At 37.9% G+C, this 22,813-nt stretch overlaps 1 protein-coding gene across 4 annotated transcripts in view; it reads left to right on the forward strand.

Moving 5' to 3' along the window:
* Dhc64C (dynein heavy chain, cytoplasmic) overlaps nt 1-22,813 on the forward strand; it is a 50,172-nt gene that overhangs the window by 18,828 nt on the left and 8,531 nt on the right. The window contains exons 13-19 of one of the 4 annotated variants that reach the window (XM_067756819.1): nt 9,974-10,009; nt 10,266-11,056; nt 13,822-14,195; nt 14,262-14,449; nt 14,509-15,704; nt 16,847-17,571; nt 17,837-18,032. In XM_067756819.1, the coding sequence (XP_067612920.1) occupies nt 9,974-10,009; nt 10,266-11,056; nt 13,822-14,195; nt 14,262-14,449; nt 14,509-15,704; nt 16,847-17,571; nt 17,837-18,032 (3,506 nt within the window). The remainder of the gene's footprint in view (nt 1-9,973; nt 10,010-10,265; nt 11,057-13,821; nt 14,196-14,261; nt 14,450-14,508; nt 15,705-16,846; nt 17,572-17,836; nt 18,033-22,813) is intronic. The other 3 variants (XM_067756818.1, XM_067756821.1, XM_067756820.1) reach the window with 3 other exon arrangements.

Below are 22,813 nucleotides of genomic sequence, written 5' to 3' on the forward strand. Positions count from 1 at the left end.
ACTCTGTTGAGAGCTGTGGAGACAAAATAAGGGAAAATCACCATGTAGTAAAAAGAACCTAGGGTAACCCTGGAATGTGTTTGTATGACATGTGTATCAAATGGAAAGTATTAAAGAGTATTTTAAGAGGGAGTGGGCCATAGCTCTATAGATGGACGCCATTTAGGGATATCGCCATAAAGGTGGACCAGGCCTGACTCTAGAATTTGTTTGTACGATATGGGTATCAAATGAAAGGTGTTAATGAGTATTTTAAAAGGGAGTGGGCCTTAGTTCTATAGGTGGACGCCTTTTCGAGATATCGCCATAAAGGTGGGCCAGGGGTGACTCTAGAATTTCTTTGTACGATATGGGTATTAAATTAAAGGTATTAAGGAGGGTTTTAAAAGGCAGTGGTGGTAGTTGTATATGTGAAGGCGTTTTCCAGATATCGACCAAAATGTGGACCAGGGTGACCCAGAACATCATCTGTCGGGTACCGCTAATTTATTTATATATGTAATACCACGAACAGTATTCCTTCCAAGATTCCAAGGGCTTTCGATTTCGCCCTGCAAAACTTTTTCATTTTCTTCTACTTAATATGGTAGGTGTCACACCCATTTTACCAAGTTTTTTTCTAAAGTTATATTTTGCGTCAATAGACCAATACAACTACCATGTTTCATCCCTTTTTTCGTATTTGGTATATAATTATGGCATTTTTTTCATTTTTCGTAATTTTCGATATCGAAAAAGTGGGCGTGGTCATAGTCGGATTTCGGCCATTTTTTACACCAATACAAAGTGAGTTCAGATAAGTACGTGAACTGAGTTTAGTAAAGATATATCGATTTTTGCTCAAGTTATCGTGTTAACGGCAGAGCGGAAGGACAGACGGTCGACTGTGTATAAAAACTGGGCGTGGCTTCAACCGACCTTTTTCACAGAAAACAGTTATCGTCCTAGAATCTAAGCCTCTACCAAATTTCACAAGGATTGGTAAATTTTTGTTCGACTTATGGCATTAAAAGTATCCTAAACAAATTAAATGAAAAAGGGCGGAGCCACGCCCATTTTGAAATTTTCTTTTGTTTTTATATTTTGTTGCACCATATCATTACTGGAGTTGAATGTTGACTTAATTTACTTATATACTGTAAAGATATTAACTTTTCTTTTAAAATTTGACTTAAAAAAAATTTTTTTTTAAAAAGTGGGCGTGGTCGTTCTCCGATTTTGCTAATTTTGAGTAAGCATACATATAATAATAAGAGTAACGTTCCTGCAAAATTTCATCATGATATCTTCAACGACTGCCAAATTACAGCTTGCAAAACTTCTAAATTACCTTCTTTAAAAGTGGGCGGTGCCACGCCCATTGTCCAAAATTTTACTAGTTTTCTATTCTGCGTCATAAGTTCAACTCACCTACCAATTTTCATCGCTTAATCCGTATTTGGTAATGAATTATCGCACTTTTTCGATTTTTCGAAATTTTCGATATCGAAAAAGTGGGCGTGGTTATAGTCCGATATCGTTCATTTTAAATAGCGATCTGAGATGAGTGCCCAGGAACCTACATACCAAATTTCATCAAGATACCTCAAAATTTACTCAAGTTATCGTGTTAACGGACAGACGGACGGACGGATGGACGGACATGGCTCAATCGAATTTTTGTTCGATACTGATGATTTTGATATATGGAAGTCTATATCTATCTCGATTCCTTTGTACCTGTACAATCAACCGTTATCCAATCAAAGTTAATATACTCTGTGAGCTCTGCTCAACTGAGTATAAAAAGAAGTTGAAAAGATTTCACCAGGGGAGTAAAGAACGACAACAAAGACATTAAGACGTTAGAAGCGTTTTTTTTTAAGTTTTTAATCAGATATATTTTGAGTACGGTTTTCACTTCTTATATATTGAAAAGGAAGAGTGGGTTCGCGGGGAAAAAGGATAATATGGTCATCAATTTTCGAAAACTCTAATAAAGTAAATTAATTTATAGCCTATGCCGTTATTTATCATATTTGCCCACGTATATCACAACTGAAGATCACACGTTTATTTTGTGAAGAAGCGACGTAATCGACACAGCCATACCCGTGTCCTGACAAAATTCAGATATCTTATTAGCGTAAATTCTTCGTAATGAAATAGTTAACGGTAGTGCCTGCTCGGGCGCCACGTTATGGTTGATGTCACTCTAACCGGAGCAATGCATGCGAACGGCGCACTCCAAGATACAATTGTATCGACAAACCATTATCCGTTATTTCTGCGTTTGATAACGTAGATGCGCAGATCTGAGTAAATTGTAGCAAAAGACAAACGCGTATCAGTGCCACGTTTACGAGTTCGATGGCTGCTTTGAGCAAAACTATCTTCTCCAAATGTACTGTGGGGCGCAAAAACAAAATAGAAAACTTGCGTGGCTCGACTTCTATAACCCGTTACACGGCTCCATACTCGTGGATTTTCAGAGAGTAAGATTACATGAACAAGGCTGCCCACGTAATAAAGCATGGCAGGGAGCTGGCTGACCTGACAGACTAGCTCACTGTGGTTCAAGCATTTAATCTTATGAAATCTAAGCCCAGGCCGTAAGCAACCTAGCGGTGCCATCACTGAGGCAGGTCACGGCGGAAGGCCAAGGAAAGTCAACGAATTACACATATCTATATGGCAGGAATCTAGTCGAGTGAACTAGGTTTGTCGACCTGCCTAACGAGCTATCGCTTCAAAATGGAGTCGAAGTTCTGGGTGCAATGTGGTCGACCGACTGATTGTATGTGGAAAGGATACAGCAAATGAACGACATAAAACCTGTTCAAGATCTAGAGCTACTACGAGCGGCTCATGAGGAGTTAAATAATAAGCGAAACCATTCATACGCTGTTATCCTGACATCTATGTGTAAAACTTAAGCGGTATTAGTTGGTTCCGACCCGACCCGCATAAAGAAATGACACATGTTGGATTAGACCTAGGAAATATATTGTCTCGACAGTAATGTTATGCCTCGAGATATGAGAACGCTTCCCAAAGCAGTCGGTTCTATGTTCCGGAGCGACTCGGGATTTTTCCCGACCAAGGACTGTAATTGCAGTTTAAACCCATTTAATTTGTTGTGTCCCTCCCACAAATTGTCATCCTCCCAGCAGCTTCTCGCAGCGGGATTGCGCCATACTCTCCTGCTCATGAGAATGGTTTGCTGCGTTTGCCGGAAAAGAATCTTTTTAGGACAATCATACTCTTGTCAGTGTGTCACGTGCAAGGGATGATTGCATCGGGCAGGTTGTTCTGGGATAGATCCCAAAACCAGACGTCCTCGTAACTTTTATAAATCTTTTGTGGCTCCTTGCTGTTCATGCCCAAGGGCGTCCCGTAGTCTGCGCCTTAGCGCAACCCTACTACCTTCCAGCAGCTCTGCTGCTCAGCAAGCGACAACAAGTACCCGCTGCTGCTCGCGCCCTACGGCGCCACCAGCTCATACGGCCGCTCCCACTCATAACTGCAATCTCCGTAGTAGAGTGGGTGGCAATGCCGAGCATCAGCCTCCTCCCCCGTCTTCTTCTCCCCCTCTTTTCCGGCAGAAATCGTGTAGGTCAGGGAACCAGACTCTTAGTCTAACACCTTTTGCACTGTTTGCCAGCGCAGTATATATATGTTGGCGACATCCGCCCAATGCAGTTACTGCCTTGGACGTTGCCAGGCCGCAAATCCAAATACACCGGGACGTCCAATCCCAGGACCACAACAGCATTTGCGTCCTAGCCTTTCACAACCCAGGCGTAGTCACCCGGGAACGCGCTTTTCGCAAGGTCATTAAATCCGCCTCGGCTCTCTTTTTTCCCGCCGGAAGAATTCCAGAAATTCTGCTTCATTTTCTGGCGGAGGCCGCAAATTTAGCGAGAGAACGTGACCTTATAAGACAGCTCGATCCCGTCGACCCCGAAATAAGGGATATAACCCAACGCATCAGAGTGCTTGTTTATGAACATAAGCGGGCTAAGTGGGAGGAGCATCTAAGTCGTTGTAACCTCTCTGCCGGTGTGGGTAAGCTTTGGTCCACCGTAAAGTCCTTATCGAACCCGTCCAAGCACAACGACAAAATTTCCATCGCCTTTGGCGATAAAGTGCTGTCGGATGCGAAAAAAACAGCGAGCGCTTTTTGCCGACAATATATAATGCATTCTATGGTTGACAAAGTTAGACGGAGGGCCAACAGACACGCACGTAAACATAAATTCAGCGCGTTCTCAATTACCATCACCGCCAAAGAGGTTGAGGATACCATCGGTCAAGCTAAACCATCTAAAGGAGTGGGCCCCGACGGCATAGCCATGCCGATGCTTAAAAGCCTAGGAAAAGAGGGTTTCAAATATATAGCACATGTCTTCAACCTGTCTGTCCATCCCCTGTCAACCTGTCTTTGTCATCCCCGAAAAATGGAAAATGGCCAAGGTGGTCCCGCTACTAAAGCCTGGGAAACCAGCTAACATAGGAGAGTCATATCGCCCGATATCTCCTATCGCCAGTAGCCCAGACGCTTGAAGCCATTTTGCTCCCCTATTTCAAAGCAAATTTGCAACTAGCCTGTCATCAGCCGATTGCATGCTACGCGTCCCCTATATGGTTGCCAAGCCTAAAGACTACTCACTGGAAGAAGCTACAGGTCTGCCAAAATACTGCCCTCAGAACCACGGCTTGTCTTCTTATGTCCCCAGAACACCATCTACATAATGAGGAGAGAACACTCCCCATCAGGGAGAGAAATGAAACGCTAACCAAACAGTTCCTGTTGAATACCCAGAAACCTTGGCATCCCAACAGACATCTGATTGATGAGCCAGCACCGCCCAGGGGCTTGAGGAGTCATCTCCGTAAGCATTATGAGGAAATGCGGCACCTGAGAACACAGCCGTATGAAGCAAAAAAACACAAACAGGTCCTCAGCGAACTCCACAAACAGGCGTCGGACCTCTATGTCAGGAATTCCCCGGTGAATCCTGTACTCAAAGAACAATACCCAAAGCTTGCAGAGGATGAACGCACACTCCCTAGGGAAACGCGAGTCACTCTAGCCCAACTTCGATCTGGATACTGTAACAGGTTAAACAATTACCTATCCAAAATCAACCCCGACATACAAAATGTATGCCCTGCTTGCAATTTGTCCCCATATGACACCAACCATCTCTTCAATTGTAATGTGCAACCAACGCCTCTAACACCCCTCTCATTACGGTCCACCCATGCTGAAACAGCAACTTTGCTTGGACTCCCGTTAGAGGATATTGATGACAATTTGTGATCGCTCAGATCGCTAGATGTCGCCGTCTTCATTTCGCCCTTAGCAGTCGTAAGCGCTATTGAGTTGAAGTGTAGCCCATTGTTGCTTTGTCAAAAAAAGTGTTTTTACTGGTTTTGTGTGACGGGCGGTACTGTTGTTAATGCACTGCGTTACTACCAAATAGGGTATCGGCGCCAGTGGCACCTCTCGGGTTCGACGCAATAACTCAACACATCCTTAATTCGAGGTTTCTTTTCAATTGCTTTGTGGCTTGTTATATTCAGCTGAGCAGAGCTCACAGAGTATATTGATTTTGTTCGCATAACGGTACCCTGTAACGGCATAAACTAATTGAGATAGATATATACTTCTATATATGAAAATGATCTGGGCAAAACAAGAAATTAGCCATGTCCGTCCGTCCGTAAACACGATAACTTGAGTAAATTTTGAGGTAACTCGATGAAATTTGGTATGTACGTTCCTGGGAACTCGTCTCAGATCGCTATTTAAAATGAACGAAATCGGACTATAACCACGCCCATTTTTTCGATATCGAAAGTTTCGAAAAACCGAAAAACTGCGATAATTCATTACCAAGAACGGATAATGTGATGAATAGAAAATTAGTAAAATTTTGGACCATGGGCTTGGCACCGCCGACATTTAAAAGAAGGTAATTTAAAAGTTTTGCAAGCTGTAATTTGGCAGTCGTTGAAGATATCGTGTTGAAATTTGACAGGAACGTTACTCCTATTATTGCGGATAACGAACACGCCCACTTAAAAAAAAAAGATTTTAAAAGTCAAATTTTAACAAAAAATTGAATATCTTTACAGTATATAAGTAAATTATGTCAACATTCAACTCCAGTAATGATATGGTGCAACAAAATACAAAAATAAAAGAAAATTTCAAAATGGACGTGGTTCCGCCCTTTTTCATTTAATTTGTCTAGAATACTTTTAATGCCATAAGTCGAACAAAAATTTACCAATCCTTGTGAAATTTGGTAAGGGCATATCTTCTATGACGATAATTGTTTTCTGTGAAAATGGGCGAAATCGGTGTAAGTATACAAGGTGGAAAATGAATAGAGTGTTTTGTGAGGTGTAAGTGCGAATGAGTGAATGAATCTTTATTCAAATATTGTTAGCTTATTTATACTAAATTATTCTAAACATATTCTTACATACATATTTACTTTAAGCATACATACTTACATACCTACATACAACTCGACACAATTATGTACCTACATATCGTTAGCTTAATATGAAAATGTGCTAAGTCACTTTTTACGAATTTTACAGGTGACGAAAAAAACTGAATAATTTTTGAAATAACCTATTTTTTTCAAAACTGTGAATGAGGATACCTTAGTTGCAATACGTTTGAGTGTAGAAGCTTTGAAAAAGATAAATAAAAATCATGTATGCTAACCCAGCAGCTATTTTATGACTTAGCACAATTTCCTCACTCAAAACTAATTTTTTCTCCTGACTTAGCACTTTTTACTCAATATGTTTCCCCATCACTCTTCCCTTTAATGATTGAAATATAACACTAAAACTATATATTTCACAAAAAATACTATATATTTGTCAAACTATTTCTAACTATTAGCGGCCTCCGTGGTGTGATGGTAGCGTGCTCCGCCTACCACACCGAATGCACTGGGTTCACACCCCGGGCAAAGTAACATCAAAATTTTAGAATCAAGTTTTTCAATTAGAAGAAAATATTTCTAAGCAAGGTCGGCCCTTGGCGGTGTTTGGCAAGCACTACGAGTATATTTCTGCCATGAAAAAGGTCTCAGTGAAAATTCATTTGCCTCGCAGATGCCGTTCTGAGTCGGCATAAAACAAGTAGGTCCCGTCCCGCAAATTTGTAGGAAAAATTAAAAAAAAGGAGCACGACGTAAATTGGAAGACAAGCTCGGCCTAAAATCTCTTCGGAGGTTATCGCGCCTTACATTTATTTATTTATTTTATTTCTAACGGTTCTGATCTGGACTCTTTTGCCGGATGGTGCGCAGACAATAACTTATTTTTAAATTCAAACAAAATGCTGCGTTGTGTCTTATTCCATAAAGACAACTGCCACATACTTTATCTACAAACTAAATGCTAAATCTCTTGATCGTTGTCAAAAGAATAAAGACTTGGGTGTAATTTTTGCCTCCAAACTCTCTTTTTCTAGTCACATCGATTTCGTTGTTTCAAAATTTGTTGCAATGGTTGGGTTCATCTGACGTAACACCAGTGATTTTAAGGACCCTATGACGTTGAAGGCACTTTATATATCCTTGGTTAGAAGTGGTGTTGAATATTGCTCAATAATATGGAATCCTTTCTATGAATCTAACTCCTATAAAATTGAGAAAGTTCTAAAAATGTTTACAAAATTGCTTTACGTATGCTTCACTGGCCAGACGGCCTCCCATCATATACCAGCAGTCACAAATTGCTTGGTCTTCAGGCTTTGCATGACAGAAGAACATTTATCTCACTCATGCTTGCCTATAATGTAACAAACTTTAGCGCGAATTGCCCTGATTTATCCAATTTGTTCATTCCATATATTCCACTACGTGATCTTTGGCATAATAGATTATTTATCGAAATAACTCATGAAACGAATTATGCTATGAATGAACCTATCGATTCAGTAGTGTTATTAATTTTAATAACAGCTTATATAAGTTTAAGCTTGAATTGTTTTCTATTTTTAACTAGTCTGTAAGAAAGCATGTAGTTATCGTAAATGTTTATGTGAATCCAATTTCAAGGGGTTGTGTTCGCAACCCTCTCAAGGGGTTTCCAACACAATATATAGCTTCTCCAAACTAATTGTCAACTCACCTAATCATGGCGAATCCTGTTTCATTGACAGCCGAGGCTCTGGCGACCCCAAGTTTCTTATGGAACTAGGGGGTGGGGAGGGCGGTATGGTCTAGAAGGTTTAATGTGATCATATAAATCGTTCCCGAGATGGTCGAGCTAGTAGTACCTTAATAATGCTTTGTTACCGGATCTATATCCGGCAAAGAGCCATCAACATCAGTAACACTCCCCAAAGCCTTTGGGGAGTGTCTTTATCGTTAATACAACAACAACAACAAAGCATGTACTTTAAGACTGAATGAATTAAATAAATAAATCCTACTATGACCACACCCACTTTTTCGATATCGAAAATTTCGAAAAATGAAAAAATGCCATGATTCTATACCAAATAGCAAAAAAGGATGAAACATGGTGATTGGATTGAGTTTTTGACGCAAAATATAACTTTAGAAAAAACTTTGTAAAATGGGTGTGGCATCTACCATATTAAGTAGAAGAAAATGAAAAAGTTCTGCAGGGCGAAATCCAAAGCCCTTGGAATCATGACAGGAATACTGTTCGTGGTATTATATAAATAAATTAGCGGTACCCGACAGATGATATTCTGGGTCACCTTGGTCCGATATCTCGAAAACGCCTTCACATATGCAACTAAGGTTCACTCCCTTTTAAAATCCTCATTAATACCTTTAATTTGATACCCATATCGTAGAAACACATTATAGAGTCACCCCTGGTCCACCTTTATGGCGATATCTCGAAAAGGGGTCCACCTATAGAACTAAGGCCCACTCCCTTTTAAAATACTCATTAACACCTTTCATTTGATACCCATATCGTACAAACACATTATAGAGTCACCCCTGGCCCACCTTTATGGCTATATCCCGAAAAGGCGTCCACCTATAGAACTAAGGCCCACTCCCTTTTAAAATACTCATTAATACCTTTCATTTTGATACCCATATCCTACAAACACATTATAGAGTCCCCCCTGGTCCACCTTTATGGCGATATCTCGAAAATGCTTCCACCTATAGAACTGAGGCCCACTCCCTTTTAAAATACTCATTAACACCTTTCATTTGATACCCATATCGTACAAACACATTCTAGAGTCACCTCTGGTCCACCTTTATGACGATTTCTCAAAAAGGCGTCCACCACACACGTCCATAGAACTGTGTGTTCGGTTAAACCCGAACTTAGCCTTCCTTACTTGTTTTAATTATTTTGAATTTATTTAGTTTAACTGTGAAACTCGTTTGGCCATTGCATATGACATTGTATTATTTTGGTTAAGAGGTAGCCTGGGATTACGTCCAAGCTTGGTTGTAAATAGGCTAGGTTTGGAATAATTTGGGATTTCGTCCTTGTTGGTTCGATGGCGGCCGCCGTGGTGTGGTGATAGCGTGCATCGCCTACTACACCGAAGGTCCTGCTTGGGGTTGTTTATGGTTAGATTGAATCTTGTTTGGGATAAGTTGCTAGTTTGGCTGGGATTAATTCGCGTTTGGATTGGGTTAGTTAGGCAAAAGTTTGTTTGGGTTTAGTTCAGCAATTTTAGCTAATAACGATTTGGGGCTTGTTCGTTATATGCTTAGGTGCGTTTGACACTTTTTTATTTTGTACCTACTTTTTTACATTCCTTTTTGTTTTATACCCATTTGTGTTTTACACCTTTGCACAGATTACTGTTTTCCTATATTTTTAGTTGGATTTGTATTCTACGTGTTTCAAAATATATATTCTTTAGAAAAACATCCCTAATGTATGCACTTTGATATATTTAATTAATGCTTGCTTTTCTCGCGCAAAACACTGCGCCACACGAATACAGAATGCGCAAGGATTCGGTGAAACGTGGGTGGAAAAAGTAAGATGCTTTAACCCCGACCAATATCCCAATTTATTATTTTTTTTTTTTCAAATTTTTTCTAAGCAAGCAAGTTTAATTAGAGAATTTAGTAATTAGAACTTCCCTCATAGTATACTTATTGCTTGCGACATTTAGATCTTCAGATGAAAAAATAACAAATTTAAACTTGCTCGTACACATTACTTACGCTTCCTAAAATTTTAACTTAAAAAAGATCTAACAACTTAATTTTCTTACCCTCATCAAAATAAAGGTCCTACAATTATATCAAATCTCAAATCTCAATCACGGTTTAATGATGGTTGGACCATCTGGTTCTGGCAAATCAACTGCTTGGCGTACATTGCTCAAAGCGTTGGAACGTTTTGAGGGTGTAGAAGGCGTTGCTCATGTCATTGATCCCAAAGCTATCTCAAAGGAGGCTCTGTATGGTGTCATGGATCCGAATACGCGTGAATGGACCGATGGTCTGTTCACTCATGTCCTACGTAAAATCATCGACAATGTACGTGGTGAAATTAATAAACGTCAATGGATTATTTTCGATGGTGATGTTGATCCTGAATGGGTTGAGAATTTGAACTCTGTACTGGATGATAATAAATTATTAACGTTACCAAATGGTGAACGTCTTTCGTTACCACCAAATGTGCGCATAATGTTTGAAGTACAAGATTTAAAGTTCGCCACATTGGCTACAGTCTCACGTTGTGGTATGGTTTGGTTCTCTGAGGATGTTCTATCGACCGAAATGATTTTCGAAAATTATTTGTCACGCTTGCGTAGTATCCCATTGGAAGATGGTGATGATGATTTTGTTGGTGTTGTTAAACCAGCTGCTTCTTCTAATAATGATAAAGAAGAGGAAGTGTCAGCTTCATTGCAAGTTCAACGTGATATCGCACTGCTGTTGCAACCATATTTTTCGGCAGATGGTATTGTTGTGCGCAGTTTGGAGTACGCCATGGAACAGGAGCATATTATGGATTTTACGCGTTTGCGTGCACTTAGCTCTCTATTTTCAATGTTAAACCAAGCTGCAAGGTAAGTGAATATTAAAAAAATTTATATTTTCCCTTAAAGGTAACTTTAAACGACCCAATGGAGTTGAGATGTATGTATGTCGTCGATGCTTTTGCAAAACCATCTATCGACAAATTGCAAAACCACACAAATACCATCATCACATGGCAAACTTGAGTATACACAAACTAAATGTCCTAACATATTTAGAAATAAGGATTAATTTCATTTATCATGGAAAAAATTCTTAAAAAAATATGTGTAAAATAAGTTTTTCTGCTCTCCTGTAAAATCAAATGCCGTCAAATAGACGGTTTTACAAAGGCATCGACGATATATGTACTTCCATGGAAACAATCAGGTTGTCCGTTCTCTATTCTTTCATTAAATGCTTGTTTTATTCTTCTGTCTGGTACTGAGGTACTTTGCTCGATATCCGTGCTTTATTGCGGTTTCATGCAGCAACCCCTTTGACATCATTGAATCTTATCTTATCTCATTAATATTATGTATATCAAAGTTTGACTGTGGAGAGATTTTGTTGTTCAGATTTTTAGCTTTGTTAGAGGGTGCCACGCCTCCTGGAAACAGTTAATTTTAAATCGTTTTTGCTACTCAGCTACGCCAGAACGGTTGACGCCTTTTTGTGGAACACAGATAACCAAATGTTTGAAAGGTTTGACTGGCTATATTTTATTGGAAAAGGGGAAGATGCCCCATGCTCCTGTTAGCTGTAACTTAAAAATTATTTCATAATCCTTTTAACTTTTTGGCGGCCCCCGTGGTGTGATGGTAGCGTGCTCCGCCTACCACACCGAGGATCCTGGGTTCACGCCCCGAGCAAAGCAAGATCAAAATTTTAGAAATACGGTTTTTCAAATAGAAGAAAAGTTTTCTAAGCGGGGTCGCCCTTCGGCAGTGTTTGGCAAGCGCTCCGAGTGTATTTCTGCCATGAAAAGCTCTCAGTGAAAACTCATCTGCCCTGCAGATGCCGTTGGGACAAGTAGGTCCCCTCCTGCCAATTTGTAGCAAAAATTAAAAAGGAGCGCGACGCAAATTGGAACAGAAGCTCGGCCTAAAATCTCTTCGGAGGTTATCGCGCCTTACATTTATTTATCTATTTATAACTCTGAGTATATTGACCTAGATTGATTTGGGTGTGACCTTCATCAAATGGGTCTGGGTCTAGCAAGCTTGGAAAAGTGGGCATCCTCCTTTGATTTTATTAATTGCTAAGTCTATTTGATTAAGACCAATAATACTAGGCATTATATGTAGATCGATGTCTGATCACTTGTGGAAAATAAACAGTGCCATCTCGCCTCTAAATCCAATTGGTGATTGTTTTCGCGATAATTTCGAGACATTTTTGAAAACTTTTGAAATCGCTTTCGGGATCGTTTCGGAATACTTGAGGATTGTGGCTGGAATCATTTTCGAACTATTTCTAATTTGTTTTGTGAATTCTTTCGGGACGACTTCAGGATTTTTTGGGATCATTTCGGAGTTATTTTGTGTTATATCTGGATATTTTCGCATGCTTTTCGGCACTATTTCAAAATAATTTCGGAATTTCTTCAATATTATATCAAAACTATTTCGTGAACATTTCGGTATTATCTCTGAATAACTTCGGAGTTGGTTTCGGGACGGTTCTTCAGAATTATTTAAGTACAATAACGGGATAATGCTTGAGCATTTTGAATTTGTTTTTTGATGTTTTCGAGACTGGTACTGGTACCGACCATGTTGATCCGTTATGGACTTGTGCTCGGGATCATTCCTTCGAGATGGCTTCGGTAATTTTTGGATTATTTCGGAACTATTTCAGGATTATTTTAGACTGTTGTTGTTGTTGTTGTTGTTGTAGCGATTAGGTTACTCCCCGAAGGCTTTGGGAGTGTTATCGATGTGATGGTCCTTTGTCGGATACAGATCCGATACGCTCCGGTAACACAGCACCATTAAGTTGCTGGCCCGACCATCTCGGGAACGATTTATATGGCCACACTGAACCTTCAGGCCATCCCTCCCTCCCCACCCCCAAGTTCCATGAGGAGCTTGGGGTCGCCAGACCCTCGTCTGTTAGTGAAACGGGATTCGCCGCTCGAAGGTGAGGTTGACAATTGGGTTGGAGAAGCTATATATTGCGCTGAATCCCATTATTTTAGACTCTTTGGGTATAGTTTCTGAATCGTGCTAGGGATCATGTCGGCACTATTTTAGGACAACTAGTAAAGTTTTCGGGACAATTTAAGCATTTTCCTGGCTGTTAATCACCATATGTATGTCACCTATTTCGAGACCGTTCGGTATTGATTTAAAGTTTATTTCGGGAACTATCTTTGCCGCCTGTTCTTTTGTACATACCTTAGTCTTTACGTCTGCCCCTATCCCTCCTAATTTCCTTCATCTGTCTCTATGGAAAGGCTCGCCATTATTTTTTTCTTTCGTTTGTCCACCCTTTCTTTAGCCCGGGTGCCTTTTCAGTGTTGGTCCCTCTTAATTACTTACTGAGCGCCTAACTGCTTGAACGGTTATGACCGTCCAACAAGGCGCGGCAGTCGCTTTTTTCATGTGAATTAGCAATATTTTTGTGCCCCTCTGTTTTACCGGTCTTCCCTGTCTCACGTTCGTCCGCCCATTTGTCGGCCTTACTTGCCGTACATCCTTCATTTCGTCCATCCCGGTTCCTCGGGTCTTCTGTGTTAGTCCATCTGCCGACATTTTCTGTTCCTCTTTTTCATTTTTCATGTCTAAAAATGTCAATTTAAAATTCGTTTCAGAAATATTCTCAACTTCAATGCACAACATCCCGACTTCCCTTGCTCTGCCGATCAACTTGAACAGTATATACCGAAAGCCCTTATATACTCCGTGCTCTGGTCATTTGCTGGTGATGCTAAGCTCAAGGTGCGTACTGATCTGGGTGACTTCGTGCGCAGTGTTACTACCGTACCCTTGCCGGGTGCGGCTGGCGCCCCTATAATTGATTATGAAGTTAGCATGAATGGCGAATGGGTACCTTGGTCCAATAAGGTACCAGTTATAGAAGTTGAAACACATAAAGTCGCTTCACCAGATATTGTTGTGCCCACATTGGATACTGTGCGACATGAATCGCTATTGTACACTTGGTTGGCTGAACACAAGCCTTTGGGTATGATTATGAAATTTTGTATTAAGTGTAATTATTTTACTTAATTTCTTTCCTCATCCTTTTCAGTCTTGTGTGGACCACCTGGCTCTGGTAAAACCATGACACTCTTCTCAGCACTACGTGCGCTACCCGACATGGAAGTTGTCGGTTTAAATTTCTCATCTGCTACTACACCAGAGCTTTTGCTGAAAACTTTTGATCACTATTGCGAATATCGTAAGACCCCTAATGGCGTTGTACTCTCACCAGTGCAGGTATTTTTAAAATATATTGCATTTTGAGTAGTTTTGTAGTAAACATTTATTCTTTATAGATCGGTAAATGGTTAGTGCTATTCTGCGATGAAATCAATTTACCCGATATGGACACATATGGCACACAACGTGTTATTTCATTTTTACGTCAACTAGTGGAACATAAAGGTTTCTATCGCGCCAGCGATCAAGCATGGGTCTCCTTAGAGCGTATACAATTCGTAGGAGCGTGTAATCCACCTACAGATCCTGGACGTAAACCACTTTCACATCGTTTCCTACGTCATGTACCGATCATTTATGTTGATTACCCTGGTGAGACATCACTCAAACAAATCTATGGTACATTCTCACGCGCTATGTTACGTATGATGCCATCGCTGCGCGGCTACGCTGAACCACTCACTAATGCTATGGTTGAATTTTATTTAGTATCACAAGATCGTTTTACCCAGGATATGCAACCACATTATGTATACTCACCACGTGAAATGACACGTTGGGTACGCGGTATATGCGAAGCTATACGTCCACTTGATTCATTACCAGTGGAGGGTTTGGTGCGTTTGTGGGCGCATGAAGCGCTACGTTTGTTCCAAGATAGGCTGGTCGAAGAATCAGAACGTCGTTGGACCAATGAAAATATAGATATTGTTGCACTTAAACACTTCCCTGGTATTAATCAAGAGGAGGCATTAACACGCCCCATATTATATAGTAATTGGTTATCTAAAGATTATATGCCGGTGAATCGTGAAAAATTGCGTGATTATGTGCGTGCACGTTTGAAAGTATTCTACGAAGAGGAACTCGATGTACCACTTGTGCTGTTCGATGAAGTTTTAGAGCATGTGCTACGCATTGATCGTATATTCCGCCAACCACAAGGTCATTTGTTATTGATTGGTGTTTCGGGTGCAGGCAAAACTACGCTATCGCGTTTTGTAGCTTGGATGAATGGTTTATCTATATTCCAAATTAAAGTGCATAATAAATACACCGGCGAAGATTTTGATGAGGATTTACGTTGTGTTTTGAGACGTTCGGGTTGTAAAGATGAGAAAATCGCATTCATTTTGGATGAATCTAATGTATTGGATTCTGGTTTCTTGGAGCGTATGAATACCTTATTGGCTAATGGTGAGGTACCCGGCTTGTTTGAGGGCGATGAATATACAACTTTGATGACACAATGCAAGGAGGGTGCCCAACGCGAGGGTTTGATGTTGGATTCTAGCGATGAATTATATAAATGGTATGTTGAATAAAAAGGAACAAAGGCAGTGCGAAAATATTTGAAGCTTTCACTTTTTCACCTTTTCCAAAAGTATTTCACAAAGAAAGAGTCAGAGACCAAATCAATTCTTTTGTAGAGATTGATCCAAATAGGACTAATTTTTTATTTAGTGTGTTTATACAAAGCAAAACAGTAGTTTCGAGCTTCCAAAACATAGTTATTGGTTTTCGAAGTTCGAAACTGAACCCTTTTCTTCATATTTTATATATCTATTGGCGCATAATCATAGTCAAAATAAAATAGGTTTTAAATTTAGTTTCAGCTTTTTTGACAGATAGCTCATAGAAAATTATGTCAACAAGTTGCAACTAAATTTAAAATCTATTTTATTTTGACTATGATTATGCGCCATTGTTTTTAAATAGTTGAAAAAGGTGGCGGATCTGTCAAAGTGACATCCCAATGAATATTTATGCACTGAGTCGAAATCCGATATCAAAATTCGTCTAGTGGATCCCTGTCCGGGCTTTACCTAAAAAAACGCAAAATCGGCAGTAGCTTTTCCTCTTATGGGTGATTCGATTTTAATTTTTTCTAGGGTCGATGTTAAGATTAGCCCGATTTCGAACTTCGAAAGCCAATATCTTATTCTGAAGAATTTGAAAGACGAATAAACTAATGTTTTTATTATTAATAAACACTATAAATTAAAATATATAAAATAAAAAATTTTAGGATGAGTCCAATTTCGAATTTCGACTGGCATTCTCTTTATTTTGGAGGCTAACTTCAAAAAACGGAGAAATAGCTTTGTTGACTATATGTAAACACAATAAATAAAAAATATATTGGAATGGTCTTAATTTCGAACTTCAAAAGCCAATGTTTGTTTCGAAGGTTAACTTCGACGAGGAAATCTCTTTGTTGGCTACATATAACAACTTCGAAAAACGGAGAAATATTGTTTGCTTTCCAATACGCAACCGAGTGTACAACGTTATAAAATTCATTTGCCGTTTTTTTAAATTATCACAAATACAATTGAATTGCGATTCACTTTTTGGGAAATACGATTCTGGTTTTCTGAAACACTACTAGAAAAGTTGTAGAGTTTTATTAAATTTTAATACAATGAAAATCACACTGAAATTATTCGACAGGTTCACGCAACAAGTTATGCGCAATCTACACGTCGTCTTCACCATGAATCCCTCTACAGATGGCCTTAAAGATCGTGCTGCCACGTCACCTGCACTCTTCAATCGTTGTGTACTGAACTGGTTTGGTGATTGGTCTGATTCGGCACTCTTCCAAGTGGGCAAAGAATTTACAACACGCGTTGACTTAGAAAAACAAAGTTGGTCAGCACCAGACTTCTTTCCATCCGTTTGCCCCTTGGTACCAGCACGACCAACACATCGTGATGCTGTCATTAATAGTTGTGTATATGTACATCAAACGCTCCACCAAGCCAACGCACGTTTGGCAAAACGTGGTGGACGTACAATGGCTGTTACACCACGTCATTATTTAGATTTTATACATCATTTTGTTAAGTTGTACAATGAGAAACGCAGTGATTTGGAAGAACAACAATTACATTTAAATGTGGGCCTTAATAAGATTGCTGAAACTGTAGAGCAGGTAGAAGAAATGCAAAAATCCTTGGCTGTAAAGAAACAAGAATTGCAAGCGAAGAATGAAGCAGCCAATGCTAAATTGAAACAAATGTTCAAAGATCAACAAGAGGCAGAGAAGAAGAAGATACAATCACAAGAGATACAAATACGTTTGGCCGATCAGACTGTGAAGATTGAGGAGAAGCGTAAATATGTAATGGCCGATTTAGCACAAGTAGAACCGGCTGTAATAGATGCACAACAAGGTAAACGATTAATAAATAGTGGTTCGAAGTAAGATATTAATCATATTCGAATAATTTGTTCAACAAATTTAAGTTTATATTTAGCAAATTCATATTGTATAAATACTTTGAATTTACAACAGCATATGTATGTATGTATTACACACAATTTTATATGTCCAACATGTTTACTCAAGTCGCGTTGTTTCTTATTTTCTTATTTTAATTTTAAATTTTATTTTCCTTATCCTTAAAACATACAATTTTTTACTATAAACAAATTTAGCTGTAAGCGCCATTAAAAAGAAACACTTGGCTGAGGTGCGTTCCATGGCTAATCCCCCGGCTGTTGTTAAACTAGCACTGGAATCAGTTTGTGAGCTGCTTAGTGAGACCGCCACCGATTGGAAAGCGATACGTGGCATACTTGTCAAAGATAGCTTTATACCATCCATAGTTAATTTGAAAACTGAGCATATCACGTACGGAAAAACTCATTATTTATTGAAAATAACAACAATAATACAAAAATTCCATATTGACGACTGGGTGGACGATCACTTCTATCACTGCTGATTGTTAGCGCGATCTTCCACTTAGCTGCCGATATGCATACTACGTATACATATGTATTACTTAGTCAATCAAAATTCAAAATTTCCACTCACCGCCTACTACTACCTTGCATACTTATATATATATATATAAACAAGAAAAAAAAAACAACCAAATTTAACATTTGTATACACGTCACTCATTTTTTCATGCAAACATCGAAATTGGCTTAGTATGCATTTTTTTAAAAATAAATTGATCAATTTGAGATGTATATTATATTTGCATAAGACATATGCCGAATCAAGTCCGTGTTTTCTTAATCGAATTCAATTATGTTTGAAATCAAGTTCGAAGTAGTTTAAGGATTCTCGCTAATATTGTTTTAATTAGTTACCGAAATTGTTTCGAAAGTACTGTGAGCGTCAAAATAAAGTAAACACCACAAATTATTTTAAAAAAATATGTATTATATTTATATAAATAATGATATATAAAAAATAATATTGCATAATTATAGAGTAATTAAAGAAGTATTGAATTATTTAAAACAATGAAACAAAACAAAAAGCACGTTAGACTTTAATTCACTCTTTATTCAAATATACCCATTTTTACGCGTCAAAATAAAGTTAACAGTGGCATCGTTCTAAAAGGAAAAATCCTTGAATTGCGAAAGTGGCAGCATCTCCGTAATAGTTTGTTTGTTTATTATTTAACGGGAAAGTGCCGTTCCAAACAACTATCAAAAAATAAATATTTGCGACGTTAAATAGTCTAAAATTTACAATGAGAAGACAAACTTCAATTGAGACGCGTGAAATCATAATAGATTTACACAAGAAAGGCAAATCTTTGCGAGAAATAAGTAAAATTGTTGGAAAGAATCATTGCACAATAAAAAAAATCATCGACAAGCATGTCAAATACAATACCGTAAAGAATTTGCCCGGCGCAGGTCGTCCAAAACATCTTACAGACGTAAAAGTAAGAGCTATAGTTAGAGAAGTAAAAGCGAATCCGACTTCCAGCGCTGTTAAAATAGCTGAAGATATCAAAAAACTTCTAGTAAATCGTTTTTTGTTTTTATCGGCCTATTGATAAATCATTCAAGGTTCGAATCGAGCTCAAGGCCAGAACAATAATTTTTTTCTAATGATAATTATTGTTATTTTTTAATTTTTCTAAATTTGAAAAATTGTATTTTGTTTTTGGAATAGTAAGTAGAAAATTTTTCAGACAACTTGCCATAGCTGCGCAGATCAATCCCTTTCGAAGGGTGCTAAGCCTTCATCATCAGTACGCGTTAGGCATGCTGCGCTAACCATTTGTAAATCGGTAAGCGCTAGCACCGTTAGAAGATCACTACACCAAAATGGCTTACATGGTAGAGTACCACGTAAAAAGCCTTATATATCGAAGGTCAACCAAGGTAAGCGTATGAATTTCGCCAAAAAGTATATAAATGAGTCTCCAACCTTTTGGAGAAACATTATTTTTACCGATGAAAGTAAATTTGAAATATTTGGTGTCAAAAAACCTCCAAAGATATGGCGGAGTAAGAATGAAGCCTTTAGTGATAAATGTTATCAAAACAGTAAAGCATGGTGGAGGCTCCGTAATGGTCTGGGGATGTATGGCGGCATCGGCGTAATCTTGTGTTTATTGAATCTACAATGAAAAAGGAAGATTATCTTGACATTTTGAAGAACAATGTCACCCTAGTGTGGAGCAAGTGGGCTTAGCGCAGAGCTGGATATTTCAACAGGACAATGATCCTAAGCACTCTTCCAAAATTGTGAAGGAGTGGTTGCTCTATCGTACTTCGAAAGCTCTTGATCATCCACCACAATCCCCAGACCTTAATCCAATTGAGCACCTGTGGGAACATCTCGACAGAAAAATTAGAGAAAGGAACATTTCTTACAAGAATGACCTAAAGGTGGTGTTACAGGATGAATGGAGTAAAATTTCACCTGATTTCACGGAAAAACTGGCTGACTCGATGCCCAGAAGATTAGCAGCTGTGATAAAGTCAAAGGGACAACAAACAAAGTATTAAATATAAACTTTTACTTATCATTAAGAAATCCGTTTACTTCATTTTGACGCGAAAAAACTGGTGCACTTCTATAAAAAGCGAGTTATTTTCTTATGTGTTTTAGTTTTCGTTAATTCTTTTAATGAATTAAATTTTGCCTTAATGACCAATGAATTATGCAATATTTTTTTAATAAAACTGTGTTTATATAAATATAATAAAAACAATTTAAAGCAATATGAGGTGTTTACTTTATTTTGACGCTCACAGTATGTTATCCTAAAATGATATGGGTTCGATAACGACTTGAGTTTAAATTCAAATTCGTAGTTGTTCGTAATCTGGAAACAACCCCGGAATCATCTTCAAATGTTTCCGAAAATAATTTGTTAACATTTCGAAATTATCTTAGAAATGAGTCCGAAAAAATATGATTCTGTACGAATTCGAAATGATCCCACAAAAGGAAATAAATGATACCGAAAACATTGCCGCAATTGTAGCGACATAATTTCTAGATAACACCGAAATGAAACAAAAAAAATCCTTAAATTGTTCTGAAATGCATACCGAAATATTCTTAAAATAATAGGGGTAAAGCTCCTGAAAGAACTTCAAAGCTATCACAAATTCTGGAAAGATTCACAAATGTTCTTTAAACGTACCAGAACTAATACTTAATTGTCCCCAATAAATGATCCAGAATTAGTCCGAAAATAATATAGAAACGGTATCGGAATTGTTCCGAAAACATCCTATGAAAGTAATGCGAAAATGGCCAAAACGCCTATTTGTTCCATAAACTAACTCCCCCATACTGCTCTTTTAATTGGCTCCAACAAATTTGCTACATTAAGCCTCAAAAGTAGTGCGGAAAATGATATGGAATTGTACAGTCCGACCGATGCCGGACTTTCGGCTGATGCCGATTAGTGGGCTAAAATGTGGAAGCCCAGCGATACCGCTCCCGATTAATCGGTTCATAGACGATGGCAAAAGAATATTACAAAAAAAAATATATATATCAAATGTCAAAAAAGTTTCGAACCATTTTTGTTATTCGAAAATTTGTTTATATCTCTCAAGGAAAACTGTTGACATGTTTACTTATCGTTTTCCGAAACTTTTGGGAGCACGCACTTTTGAAGTGCGGGTGATTTTGGCCCAACAAAGGAGAAGGATAAATGTATTGTTTCTTAAGTAAAAATTTTGTGATTTTATTTTTAATTTTTCTGCGAGCTTTAAAAAATGTTTCGAAATTATTATTGAAAAAATATCTACACAAGAATATCGAATTAACATTAAATATCACATTTGATGAGAGCCGATACCGGCCGATGCCCATTAATCCGTTTGCTTTTACGGAATTGTTCCAAAAGGATGCCGAAAAAGTTCTAAAAATTGGATTGCAAGCCTGCTTGATTCATAAAATAACCGAGACCTGTTAACAAATAGCGCCCCCAATGGTCTAGAATTATTCTCAAAATGTTTACGCAAATATTTCTGAAGTGGTTTTGAAATTATTCGAATATGAAGTATAATTTTGCTGCACAAGCCCTGGAATGGACTAAATATTGTCCCAAATGCACTTTAAAATGATATCAAATTAATCTCTAAGTAGAACCAGTTCTGATACACTGATACACACTCTGTCTTAGTTGCAAAAACGTTTTCGAAAAAGTTCGAAAATAAGAAAAGTTTTATAGTCTTCGAATTTTCGGGTTTTTCGAATTTTTTTTAATGTGTTTGCATAGCCTCCATTATGCAATTCACTAAAGTTTTTAAATTAACAAAATAAATAACAGAAACAAAAATTTTAATAAAATTATTTAATACTTTTTTCTGCTGTTTTCGTGATCATAGCTGTACGTCCAAATTTTGAAATCGATACTTACTCTAGCATGCATTATTTTCAGCATATGCTTCTAAATATTTTATGCAAATAACTTAAATAACAGCTCTGGGATTTTTTACTAAGCTCTACTTCCTATTTTCTAAACAAATAAAGTTTTGTTTAATTTTCCTTTAATGACTTGTTTTTTTATGCATCGTCCATTTTTAAACAAAAATAATGCGTTCATCACATTTTGCATTTTCTGTGCACAAATTAATACTTAATTATATACTAAATATGTATGTATGATAATATTTTTAAAATATTTGTAAATTTATTGATTTAACTGCATATACCTAACTAAGTAAGTTTCTGTATTATAAACTCTAAGCTTTAACTTTATATTTACGTAATGTAAGCTATTAGTACTTATAATACAATTTATACAGCGGTGTTCACATAAATGGCACAAGTCTTACTTTTAAATATTCCATATTTAGGTACGGGTATTTATGGGTTCACCACTGCATTTAAAGACTGCTTTGAATCATTCAATGTCAAATTGATTGAAGGTTGGAATCGAGACCGTTCCAATAAGACTGTTTTGCAATAGGTAATTTTTTTCCTTTTCGAAGATTTTTGTTATCTTTTGAATAAAAGTTCACCGTACCGACATTTAAAAAAAACAACCATTTGACATGAATGACTACTTAAAATCGGTTTGCTGAAAACGCAATTTAAATTTCAGAGAACAATTCAAAGTAAGGCTTTCGATTTAAAATAAGCACTTAGAGAGCATTGCCTTCTCGAGCGGAAATCGTAGCACTAGTATC

Source organism: Eurosta solidaginis, chromosome 5 (assembly GCF_040869045.1).
Source record: "Eurosta solidaginis isolate ZX-2024a chromosome 5, ASM4086904v1, whole genome shotgun sequence".
In the NCBI taxonomy this organism is placed as follows: Eukaryota; Metazoa; Arthropoda; class Insecta; order Diptera; family Tephritidae; genus Eurosta; species Eurosta solidaginis.